This window comes from Saimiri boliviensis, chromosome 18 (assembly GCF_048565385.1).
Source record: "Saimiri boliviensis isolate mSaiBol1 chromosome 18, mSaiBol1.pri, whole genome shotgun sequence".
NCBI lineage: Eukaryota > Metazoa > Chordata > Mammalia > Primates > Cebidae > Saimiri > Saimiri boliviensis.
Genome location: NC_133466.1, coordinates 218760 through 231213, shown reverse-complemented (window position 1 = coordinate 231213; position 12454 = coordinate 218760). Strand labels below are relative to the sequence as shown.

The window sequence follows — 12454 nt, the reverse complement described above, 5'->3', positions numbered from 1 at the left end:
TTTGTATTTATTTTTGATACAGAGTTTCACTTTTGTCACCCAGGCTGGAGTGCAATGGTGTGATATCAGCTCACTGTAACCTCTGCCTCCTGGATTCAAGTGATTCTCCTGCCTCAGCCTCCCAAGTAGCTGGGATTACAGGCACCCACCACCATGCCTGGCTAACTTTTGTATTTCTATAGAGACAGGGTTTTACCATGTTGGCCAGGTTGGTTTCAAACTCCTGACCCCAGGTGATCCACCCAACTTGGCCTCCCAAAGTGTTGGAATTACAGGTGTAAGCCACCGCACCTGGCCTGTTGTCCTTATTCTAACAGCAGTAGATGTACCTCTGCGGATGGGAAAACTCATAGTAACAGGAGGCAGACAAATCCCTAGGCAGATAAGGGAAGCTCCCTGGTGAAACATAACCTTCAAAGCAAAGACAGTTTAAAGCCTGAAAGCCAAGCTACAAGTGTCGGATAAATCTATGGACCAGACTGAGAACCTCTCTCCCCATTTGGCATGCTTTCCTGGGATTGATCCCCACTCTTCACCTATTTTAAATATGCCTACCTTTCCCTAATTGTTTTTTAACATTGTTGTGTTCCACTTTTGAGTGGTGCCTTTGTTTTAGCCCTTTTTTTTTTTTTTTTACATATTTTCAAACCAATCAGCATGCACTCCCCCATTCTGAGCCCATAAAAGCCCCAGATTCAGCCACACTTGGGGGACTGCCTGACTGGATAAGGGTAGTGCACCCAACTCCTGTCCCCCTCTCTGCTGAGAGCTGTTTTGTCACTCAATAAAACTCTCTGCCCTGCTCACTCTCTGGTTGTCTGCATAACCTCATTCTTCTTGGATGTGGGACAAGAATTGGGACCCACTGAACAGTGGGTACAAAAGAAGCTGTAATACTAGCTCTCCCCTGGTGCCAGGTGGCCCACATGATGGGAAGTGTTGGTGGGGCCAGGCAAGCTGGGAGCCATGGGCCAGAGTGGGGTGATGGGAACAAATGAGCAGAGGTCCTGCCGGCCAAAGAAGCTTCCAGCTGGTAAAGCAGCAAGAAAAAAAATCCTGTATCAACCTCAATAAACTCAGAAAAAGCTTTTAAAAAATCCAAAACCCTAAGAATATAAGGGAAATTTACCTGATAAAGGACATCTACAAAAATCCCACAGTTAACATACTCAATGGATACTTAATGGATGCTTCCCCCAACAGAGATCAGGAGCACCCAGGGGCTGGAGATTTCACAAGATATGAAGACTAGGAGGAGAGGGTGGGGTGCACTTTAGTGCACTATGTGCACACCATCCAACACTCCTATTTTGTTGAATGAGGAGACTGTAGTCCAGAAGGGCCTGGCTGCTGTGGGCCTGGGCAAAGAGAGTGATGTCCCTGCTCAGGGATCCTCAGGTATTAGAGAAGCTGAGGCCTTTTCCACTCTGTGCCTTGCAGAGTAAACTCTCGAGTGAGGGGCCTGGTACACTGGGAGGGTGGTCACAATTCCTCTTGAGGTATAATCTAGGCAGACAGTGCTATCTTGCTAACCTGGTGTTACTAACTTCCCTGAGGATAAAAATCACCTGAGTTCTTGTTTGATCAGTCTCACAGCTAAAAACCCCAGGGAGTCATGGCCCCACTTCAGACCTGGGGGGCCTGGTCCTTGGGATATGTAGCAAGATTCCAGCAGAGTTTTGTACAGTGAGCTGTAGGGGGCCATGGGACCCAGTACATCCTCTGTAGTGTCCCCCACCCCCTCACAGAACAGGAAAAGTTCAAGAGTGGCCTCTCAAACTCCTGAGATGCATTTCAGGGATCCGTATTTTAATTAGGGGTGCTGGTGCAAGAAGACATCAGAAAAGCTCCATCTAGTCCAGCCAAGTATGGCCTCCTTCCTGCAAGGTTTAGATCCTGGGGGCTTTGGATTATTTTCCTGAGGAGAGTGCCAGCCTCATCCTCAGCTCTCTGCTCAACATCCAGCCCTATATGAAAGCTCCAGGCTTGCCTCATGCTAACCGGCTTGAATAATGTGTATTTTCTGCACTCCTTCAGAGAGAGAGGCCTTCCCTTTTCTCCCTAAATGCAGTGAAAGGAGGTTGCACCAGAGTCTTGCCTACCAGGCTGTGGGTGGACATGGCTGTGAGGGTCATAGTTAAGGATGCCTCAAGATGGAGGGGCCAGGTAGCCCTTGTCCTCGCCTACCTGCTCCCCAAGGCAGCCCAATTCTTAGCAAAGAAATAGCGCCAGGCAATATCTGGGCTCTTGCAGGACAGGGCTAGTGCAGCCTACTTGGGTGTCTCCACTGTGGGCAGAAAGTAGTATCTGTGTGTAGAAGGTCCCACTGGATGAAGGGTCAGTGGAACCTTCCTCTGATGCCCAAACACTTCCATCTATCTGCAGTTAGAATAATCTGATTTTGTCTGCAAAAGATAAGGGTGAAATCCCTAATTTGAGAACCCTGGAACAGAAGCAAACAAACCCAGGTGTCTCCCACAACTTCCTAAGAAGAGTTGCCAAACCCTCTTCAGGGTCTTGGCTGGGGGCTTGTGGGCTCAAGCGTCCCTGTTTTGCCTTGGAGACCAGGATGGGGCCTCACAGGACAGAGCTGCAGTAACAGCAATGGGCTCATGGGGTTCACAGGGTGTCATGCTGTGGAGACAAACTGCCCACAGTTGAGATACCTAAGTAGGGCCCCAGCCAGCTTGGGGGAAATCTGATTCCTCTGCTGGTTGCAAAAGGAGCAGGGTCTCGCTGAACAGGCCCGGGGTCCCTCAGAGGTGGGCATCTGGGAGAGTGGGCAAGAGACAGCCAGAGCTTGACAGAGGGCTAGGGGAGCCCAGGATCACCCACTCTTCAATTCCCTCCTCACTGCTCCATTTCCCCAGGCAGAGACATGGGGTCAGGAGGGAACATACCCCAGGGCTTGGGAGCCCAATAGCCTTCCTGCTGTCTCTGTCCCTGCTGGTGGGTACAGATGGGGTATGGTCAGATACCGCCTGGGGGCCCAAGGCCTTACCCCCTGCAATCCAGTTATTAGATGATTATTCCTCCTCTTGGTGGCAGGAAAGTCTGGCAATTGTGTTGCTTGTACTTCTGGCAGAGAGAGGAGCACCTTTAGAGGATGGTCCATGGGGTCCAGAGAGGATGGGTTCTTGCAGCCCAAATTCTCAACAGCACGTTCTCACTGCAAGTCAACAAATGGGGTCTTTGGCTTGGCCCCAGGGTCTCCAACCTGAGAGACCAACACTGCAGGGACAGATTTGTGAGGTGACTGGCCTAAATCTTGTGAATTAAACAGACAAGCTGATGGAGCACAGAAAATTCTGTGTGGCTGAACTGGGCCATGGAAATGGCAGCCTGGGCAACAAGTTATGAAAATAGCCTTCTCACACCTGGTCCTGCCCTCCAGGCCTAAGTGACCTCCATGCGTTCCTGGTCAAATCTGGGGGCGGGTTTCCCCCACCCCCTTGCCCGGGACCATCCCCTGTCCACCTGGGGATGCCGGAAGCAGCCTTTGGGGTAGGCCAGGGCTGTGCTGCCCAGCAGGCTGTTGGGGTTACCACCACCCACTCATGGAACTGGAAGGTGCCTCTGGGTGAGGGTGGGCCACACCCAGCTAGGGATGGCCAGGGGAAGACAGATGGCATTTACAACCTGGAGCTAACGGCAGCTGACTGGAGACCCCCAGACTCGCTCTGAATGGTGGAGGAGCCCCCATGTGCTCAGGAGCTGCCCTGGGAGTCCCTGAGGAACGGGGCTGGAGCCTGGCTCCTTGGAGGGCCAGTGTTCTCCCTGTCTGGTCTGGAAGCACAGCAGGCGTCTGGGGACTGAGTCACCGTGGGATTCTTGGATCCATGTGGGCAGAGGAGGCTCTGGGAGGACTCCTTTAACTTCCCGCCGAGGCGGCAGGGCACCCTTCGGGGAGGAATGCCGGTGGGGGGCGCAGACCTGTGCCAAGGGCAGCACCGCCCCTCCTGCCGCCCAACTCGCGGTCGCGCCCTGGGCCTCCCGAGCGTGGCTTCCTGCTCCCCCGCCCGCAGCACGCGCCTGGACCAGCCTCGGAATCTGCGGCGGCCTCACCGGGCTCCCCGCCCCGCTCGCGGGTCCCTCCGACCACGCACCTCCAGGGCGCCACTGCGGTAGCTCCCGCCTCTGCCCCACCCGGCCTCCGTCACTGTGCGCTTCTGGGCCTCCCGCACGGCCGGGCACAGGCTGCGTTCCACCCGCGACTGCTGAGGAGGCAGAGAGCGGCCCTGAGGGACGCGCGGCTTCCGGGACGAGGCCACAGGACGCCCGGAAAGAGGCCGGCGGCCCAGCGTGCATTGCGGCAGGCACGCGCCCGCCCTGGACCACTCGAGGCTGGTGATTGGCTTAGAGAAGAGCACGTGACCCAAGCGGGCTGGCAGTCCGCTGTGGCGTGGCTCGGTGCCCCCGGGGAAGCCTCCCGCTCGCGGGGACAGTGGGGGCGGCCGCGTTGTGTGCCCGCGTTCCCTTTCGATGGCGCTGTGGCGCTGCGGCCGCGCTCTTTGATTGAACGCAGGCCGTCGCAGCGGCTCAGAGTTCCCGCTGGTGCCCTCGTGCGGGCTGTCGGCGCCTTGGAGGCCGGGATCCTGCGGCGCGACGCGAATCACGTGGGGCGCAGAGGCTGCGCCGGGACCCCGTAACCGGCCGGGATTCCGAGTCCTGATCGAGTTTTGTTCTCCGAGGGCGCTGCCAGCACCGGGTGTTCGCCCGGGAGGCAGGCTGAGGTCACCACGCCCCGGCAGGGCCACGCTGGCCACCAGGGCCACGCCAGCCAAGCACGTGTTAGCTGCGCGGATGAGATTTAAAGAACAGCAGTGTTTTCAGATGATGTTGGATAAGGCTTTGTTTTTTAAAGGTACTGGAAGCCTCCAGGGTGCCCCGGGACAATTTCTGTAGTCAGGGTTCCCTCCAGGGTAGGGTCTACACGGCCATGGCGGGCTACACGGTGTGCGCTTTATCACTGACAACTGACTCCTAAGTGACTGTTAACAAGAGTCCATGGGGCCAGTCAGCTTACACACAGGCGTAATATAGCAGAAAGAATGATGCAGGCTGTTAAAACAGCCTTTGGAAAGAGGTTTTCAATTTTTCATTCACAAAGCAAATCAAGCTTCCTAATTAGCTACAACACGGCTGGAAAGCGCAGCTCCTAGAGGCTGCAAACCCTTGCTGTCTGCTTTCTTGTGTGACCATCTCTGTTACAGGAACGGCTTGGCTGCTTTCTAATCTCACTCATGTTCAAAGAACTCGTGGCAAGCAGTGGTAACCATGGCAACAAAGGCCATAAATTCCTGGAAGTCACATTCGCCGTCTCCATCATTGTCCAGAGTTTCCATAACTTTGTCCACAACCTCCTGTTCTTTGATTTCCTAAGAGAGATAAAAGAAGTTGCCAACCTTGTTTTTAAATGGAATTTTGGATCATCAAAACATGATTAAAAGTTGAGTGACTCTGATATTTTGTGTCCAAAATAACCTAAGAATATCTAATACAAGATATCAGGAAAGATGTCTCGTGTGACCAGGGGTGCTGTTGTCCAAGCAAGAGTCTCTGGGGGTCAGTGCCTGGCCTTGGGCTACTGGAAAAGGCTAAATGCAATAGCCAAGAGGTGAAAAACTGAAGATTGTTACCATACTTTTTTTTAAAAGAAGAAGGCAGCCTAGATCAGCCTGAGCAAATGTCTTGAAATAAAAATAAACTTATGGCCCTCCTAAACTTTTCATGTGTTCTGTGTATGGAAGTTCCTGTCTCAAAGGCTTCCAGTAGAATTTAATGTTTTGAAAGTCTTCTCTGTTGCTGAAGTAACTCTTGGGAGCATGTCCTACATTTGTTAATCCTATATTCTTTTTCCCACTTGAATTGCTTTCTAGGTGTCATGACACTTTTTCCTGACGGTTCTGCCTGACATTGAATGGTGTGCCTATTAAGTGATGAACAAACCCTCAGAGGAACAACCACAGAGCAGGGCTACAAACGTGGTGGGAAAAATTGGGGCACTGACCACTGATGAAGAGCACAAATGCAGAGTAATAATTCCCCAGGACTGAAGGGCTTGGCCTGAAGAAGTCAGTTGTAATATACAATGGCTGCCTTGGATATAAAACACACAGGGGTCAGGCATGGTGGCTCGCACCTATAATCCTAGCACTTTGGGAGGCTGAGGCAGGAGGATCACTTGAGCCCAGGAGTTTGAGACCAGCCTGGGCAGTATAGGGAGACTCCATCTCTACAAAGAAAAAAAATAAAACAATTAGCTGGGCACGGGCCTTGTGCCCATATTCCCAGCTACTCAGGATTGCTTAAGCCTGGGAGGTTGAGGCTGCAGTGAGCCAAGATTGTACCACTGCACACTAGCCTGGGTGACCGAGCAAGACCTCGTCTCAAAAACTAAATAAATAAGCAAAACATACATAAGATTGTAACTCTGCGGGGGTAGGGGTGGGGAGGCACCTGTGGATGCGCAGGAATAGGGCACTAACTTCAATTATATTACAGATCTGCTTCCGAACTGAAGTTACCTTGACAAAGCCAGGCCAATAATGTTCGTGATGTCTTGATATGCTTACCATGAATTATTTATCATTTATAGAGATTCCCACATGCTAAGCTTTTTCTATGTATAAAAATAATGATAGTAGTTACTATTAGTTGAGCTTTCACTATATGTTAAGCACTTAAGCACTATCCATTTCATTCTCATAACAGCCCTTGTTCAGAAGAAGAACCTGGGACTTTTAGGTCACGTCAGAAGGCAGGACTGGTGGAACTAGAAAACTGCATGTGTGAGTGGGGCTGCTGTCCCTCTGTGGGCTTGAATGCCTGAGAAAGCCAGTCCTGGAATCAGATGTGGGGATGGCCCCTCAAAGCTTGCAGGCCTGTCTCCTCCACTCTGACCCATTTGCAGTGGTGCGGTGTTTGGTGGGAGTGCGGACAGGAAAACCAGCCAGTGCCCGTCCCCTGCCCTGACAACATGATTGTCATGCTGCTGGAACCCAGGGCTTGCTGTCTTGCACTAAGAGGCTTGGACAGCTCAGGAGGGTAGCTCCCGTCCCCATGCAACAAGCCCTACCCTTGTGTTTATCCTGGAATCAGGGCTTGGTGAGACACTATTGTGCTGACTCATCATCTGGTCATTTCTTCCGTTTGTGATTGCTTCCGTCAGTGACCCAGGAAACCCTTTATCACATCTCACAAGGTGCACACCCCTGGTGCTTCACTCCAGCTCTGTGTGTGCCTTGAGCCAGCCTTGGTGCTAAGAGAGCATCAGGCAGCAGGTGGATCACAGTTCACTTCCATGAGGGCACATGAGGTGAGCAGTAAAGATAGGTGGGTCTGATCCAAGGACAGTGGAGATGGTGGCAGGAAAATGAGTCCTTAATGCAAGTGTTCTACCACAAGCCAGAGCTGGCACTGTCTGAAGAACAGGGCTCCCAGGAGCCCTCATGCAGGTTCCTAAAGTAGAGGTCCCAACTAAAGACAGTTCCTCACCAATATCCGTCACTCCATGGAGCCTTCTGCAAAGGATGTGTGTAGACCCCTCTCATGCCCTCAGTCAAGTAAGTTCTGGTCATCCATCCATGTGCCAGGCTGGGTGCCCGAGAGCAGAACCACATCTGTTGTGCTTGCATATCTCACAGTTTTTAGTGCTTAGTCAGTGTTTACTGAGTGAAAGTCTAGCATATTTTATCTCCATAGTAAATAATAAACGTCTAGCTAAAGCCAAAAATATATCCCTTTCCTAAAAACATTCCTAAAGCTTATTTTGAACAGTTTCCTTTTATGTTCACTTTGGCCCATGTAAGTAATGAGTCTAGCATTATTTGGGAACTTTTTGCCTTTGGGACAGCGGATTTCCCTTGATGCACCTGCTGTACACAAGACGGTTGATAAGGAAATGAAAACGAGGGCCCATCTGAGCCAGTCCCCCATTGAGGGTTCTGTTACTCAAACAAGTTTCCAGAAGCAACCCAGGAGTCCTGGAACAGAACTGGAATCAGCTTCAGGGCAGCTGAGAAGGTAAAGCCAGTGTACAGTGGCTCTGTAAGAGGAGATAGAGAAAGTGTCAAGTTTAAAAAGCAAGACTCACCTCTAGGAAATGGGAAAGCTCATTGTTGATGAGCTCCTTCAGTTCGGATTTCTTCAGCTTGTGCTTGTCTCCCTCCCTTCCGGAATACTGGTGAAAAACATCGATGAGGGCCACCATGGCCTTCTCCAGCTCAGACATCCTAGGGGCTCACAAAGGAAAGATGCCTTCTCATCTGTACCTCATCATAAAGCATTTCACGTGTTATCGACACAGACCTCAACCCAGACAAGGGGGATGGGCTGGCCCTGGCATTCTTTTCAAGCTCAGAGCAGCAGGCACGGCCTGGAAGGGCATTCAGGGAATTTGCACTTTGATCACAATCCTCCCACCTGCCTCTTAGACAAATGTGGGCCTGCCTTCTCTGTCCCTCTGAGCCACAGGGATATATTCGCATGCCCTCCAGCTTCTGGTTGGGTTGGGTCAGTGGGGAAACTTCAGCAAAAATACAGAGGCGGAGCAGCAAGGGAATTCAGGGATTAATTTCTGCTTCCTCCCTGCAGGGTCCCTCTCTGTCTTTGTAAAGCTCCAAGACGAGGTGGTAGAGTGCAGGTGAGCAAAGCGTGAAGTGCAAGCTGGTAGAAAGAGTCCAAAAGTGAGAGGGTGACTAGGAGCAAAATAAGGAGAAAAAAAATCAATAGCATTCCTCTTTTCTATCAATAAAGAAGTAGAGGCCGGGCGCGGTGGCTCACGCCTATAATCCCAGCACTTTGGGAGGCTGAGGCGGGTGGATCAAGAGCTCAAGAGATCGAGACCGTCCTGGTCAACATGGTGAAACCCTGTCTCTACTAAAAATACAAAGAAGTAGCTGGGCATGGTGGCACGTGCTTGTAATCCCAGCTACCCAGGAGGTTGAGGCAGGAGAATTGCCTGAACCCAGGAGGCGGAGGTTGTGGTGAGCCAAGATCATGCCATTGCACTCCAGCCTGGGTAACAAGAGCGAAACTTCATCTCAAAAAATAAAGAAAGAAAGAAAGAAGCAGAGAATACAGTGCAAGATGTTGTCTTCATATAGCAATAACATGTGCTCTAAGACTATGTTTAGGAGGAAAAACGCAGGTTCTTCCAAGAGATTCTGAGGAACATAAAATGTAGGAACTTTTTCCTTTAAATTCACATGTAAATTTAAATCATTTTTAATAAAAATAATGGAATTTTTTGGGTGGGTGACATGACAAACAGCTGTAAAATTCATGAGGAAACATAAATATGGTAGAATTGCCACAATCTTTTTGAATAATAACAATAAAAGATATTTGACCTACCAGGAAAAAAAAAAAGGTGTCCTAAGTTTAACTGATAAAATGGGTGTGTTTCTGTTGCAAGGAAGGACAGACTCCAGCAGAAAGCTGAGCTGCTGAGCAAGCATTCCACCTCCCGTGCAGGGAAACGGTGGCTCACTCACTGCGGTAACTGGGATGGGTGCAGGAATAGTGTTTCTCTGCAGCTATCAAAGTAAGAGCCCTCCTACGCCCTCACAGCAAGTACCTTACATCACAGCCTACAAACCAGGGAAATACCTGGTCAGTCTGGGAATGGGGCGCGTTTTACAAAGGATGCCGCGTCAGTTGTTTCACAGAACAGACATGCAGGCAGAGAAATTCACCAGCTTTTGGCCTCGGATTCTAATCATTAAGTAAGAACATTTGCACTGTCATAACTAAAAATAAATTAATAAATCAAATATTATGGAAAATTCATCCTATGTTGAATATATCACTTACATCTTAAAAATAATTTGGAATTAGATGTTTAAAATTTTATTTATTTCTGATCCTGCAAAGGAAACAGGACTGGAGATTTTTTTTATACTGGCCAGATCTTTGCTAAAGTCATTGTATTAATAATCAGTGTACTTTGTTTTGCTCTTAAGTTCCTAAAAATTTGATACTTTACAAATAGAACAATTAAGAGGGATTAAAATTTTTTAGCATTTCATGTTTTCTTATTCTTTGCACTCAAGTGTTCAGTTATTGGGGGTGTGTGTGTGTGTGTGTGTGTGTATTTTTTAAAAACCACACAAAACAAAAGACACTTTTGCATCATTCTGATGCTCCTCAAAGTCGGTAATGATTTAGGGAAAAGGAGGTTAAACTGTTTTTCTATGAATTATGACTAATGGGATTTTTACAAAGGAAAGGCATAAAACATGTATTACATATATTAGAACCCTAATAGAAACCACTAGAAAATATGGTTTTCTTCATAACCACACTACAAATCAATTAAAATTTTTTTGTTAAATTTTTCCCTTTGACTTAAGAAATAGTTGATGGTTTATAGTTTATCTTGTAAGATAAATGGAAATAAATATCCATTTCTTTCTCACATTCTGTGGACATTCTATGTTAATCTTTTAATATTGAGAACAAGAGAATATTTGAACTTTAACTCCTTAGACATGTTTGCTAGAAGATCCCTCTAAAGAAGGGGTTCGACCTCTCTGAGAAACTGTGAGGCTAAGGAAAGTTAAAACTCACCAAAACTCCACTTTCTTTGACCCAATTTATTTGTAATTGTTATGTAATTTCTGAGTGGCGTCCTGAGGCTGCCGGGACCCTGGCTTTTTAAACTGAGGGAAACTGGAAAACCGAAATTACTTACCCAGGGCGGTGGAAGAAGTAAGAAGGAGGAAAGGAAAGCGTTTATTTATGATATAGGATTAAACTAGCATTAGGTTCTCTATCATTTTCAGCCCCAGTGGGAAGCAAAAACCTTACTCTTCAAATCGTTACAGAAGAGGCAGTATTTGTAGTATCGCTGGGAAAATGTCAACAATCACTTCTGGACCACCAGGGCTGAGGTTTCTCTGATTCATGGCAAAATACAGGCAAACACACCTCTGGCTGTCTAGGGCTGATGCAGTCAGGTGTCCACAAAGAAGCAATTAAGTGGAGATTAAAGCACATCCTGCTGTTGACACTTTTGAAATGCTGCCAATGATCCTAAAGGGGCCTTTTAAGCTAACAGTTTCTACCCCTCCTCCCCCACCCTTTTCCACCCAACACAAAAGAACCGTTTCTTCCTGAGCGTACTCTGGGCCTGGCTCTTTCTCACCTCCTCCTCGTCTCAGGCTTCCTCGTGTCCTTGCTGCAGGCCTCCTCTCTGCGGTGGGTCCTGGGCGGCAGGACTGGTACGCAGGGCAACCTCTTATTCCCTCTGCCCAGGGAGGACGGATGAACCCAGTGCAGCCCACTGCAGGCTGTGGCAGCCAATGGGGGCCGAGGGTGGGGGTGGCAAGGCTGCCAGGCTGGCACACAGGGCTGCATTGACCCAGCAGCCCGGGGACTTGCCAGGAGCCAGGACTGCACACGGGCTGAGGAAGAAAAAGGGCCTGTGGGGCAGGAAGTGGGGAGTCAGCTTTTTGTGCTATTTATTTGTTACATGAATATTGATGTTCCACTAAAGGCGAGGTTGGGGGTGGAGAGAGAGAGAGACTTGGGTTAATTGATTCAAACAAAGCAGACGTACAGCCAAGAACAAGAAGCCTCCAAGCACAGGCTGAGCGTAGGAGAGGAAGTGGCCTGCGATCTGGCTTCTGATGGACAGACCCCTAGAGCTTCTCTCCTCTGCCAGCCTCCATGGCTGGCCCCACTGGGCATGGGCTTCTGCGAACAGTAGTGCTTTTCCGTGGTCAGCCCTGGGTTCAACAGGGCTGCCTCAGAGATGCTGCTGAGCCCCGTGTCTGCAGGGACTAAAACGTGTGGTTCTTTGAGGGGAAGGTCCTTGTTTAGCGTGATGTGTGGATTCTATCCCAAGGCCTTGCCCTCCACCCCAGGGTGGAAGGTCACAGACTGGCAGAGCTGCACAACGCCTTAGAGATGCCCTATCCGAACGCTGTTGTACAGAGGCGTGTGGATGGTGTGCCCCTTGCCGAAGCCTTGAAGGAGAAATCCAGATGTCCCCTCAATGTGCCCTACATGAGTCTCTGAGTGCAGGGGCCAGTTTGTGGGTTCTTCACAAGAGGAAAGAAGTGGGTGTTCCTTCTGACAAATTACACAAAAGCATTGGCCCAAACTCCCCGCACATGTCCGTGGTTCCCAAAGGATGCCTGACCCAGCGTCAGGTCCTCTTCCCAACCCAGTTTCAAAGTGGTTGTGGAAGGGTTTCCCACAAGATACCTGTGTACGTGGCTGTTTTGCTGTCACCTGTTTTATCTAGAAAGTTCTCTATCATTCAGCATCCGTAAGTGTGCCCTGGAAATAGCACAGGGCTGAGAGCTGTGGTGTCACATGGCTGAGCCTGCCCCAGCCTCCCGTGAGGAAGGGCCTGAGCCATGTGGTTGGGCTGCTCATCAGCTTCACCATTCCTGGCTGTGGTTTCTGCTGAAGAATCCGACACAGGCTTCCTCTGTGAAGCACG

General features: G+C 49.7%; 1 protein-coding gene across 2 annotated transcripts; it reads right to left on the bottom strand.

The window, feature by feature from the left end:
- Positions 1–4834: 4834 nt before the first annotated feature.
- Positions 4835–11397, bottom strand: S100B (S100 calcium binding protein B). Of its 2 annotated transcripts, none has more exons than XM_003939411.4 (3): positions 11150–11397; positions 8096–8234; positions 4835–5378 (listed from the first exon to the last, which is right to left on the bottom strand). In XM_003939411.4, exons 1-3 carry the CDS (start codon positions 11359–11361, stop codon positions 5238–5240), a joined length of 492 nt encoding a protein of 163 aa, XP_003939460.2. In that variant the 5' UTR covers positions 11362–11397; the 3' UTR covers positions 4835–5237. The 2 variants fall into 2 exon arrangements, with proteins under 2 accessions (XP_003939460.2, XP_010348359.1); XM_010350057.3 differs by having other exon boundaries at positions 8096–8241; positions 11150–11234.
- Positions 11398–12454: the final 1057 nt, after the last annotated feature.

What these genes read in the sequence shown, in the direction of transcription:
- S100B (XM_003939411.4), bottom strand. Translation starts at nt 11,361, where the DNA reads ATGCAGCCCTGTGTGCCAGCCTGGCAGCCTTGCCACCCCCACCCTCGG. An exon ending in AAGCCTGAGACGAGGAGGAG is followed by an intron (nt 8,235 to 11,149) that starts GTGAGAAAGAGC and finishes GTGAGCCCCTAG; the next exon opens with GATGTCTGAGCTGGAGAAGG. An exon ending in AGCTTTCCCATTTCCTAGAG is followed by an intron (nt 5,379 to 8,095) that starts GTGAGTCTTGCT and finishes TATCTCTCTTAG; the next exon opens with GAAATCAAAGAACAGGAGGT.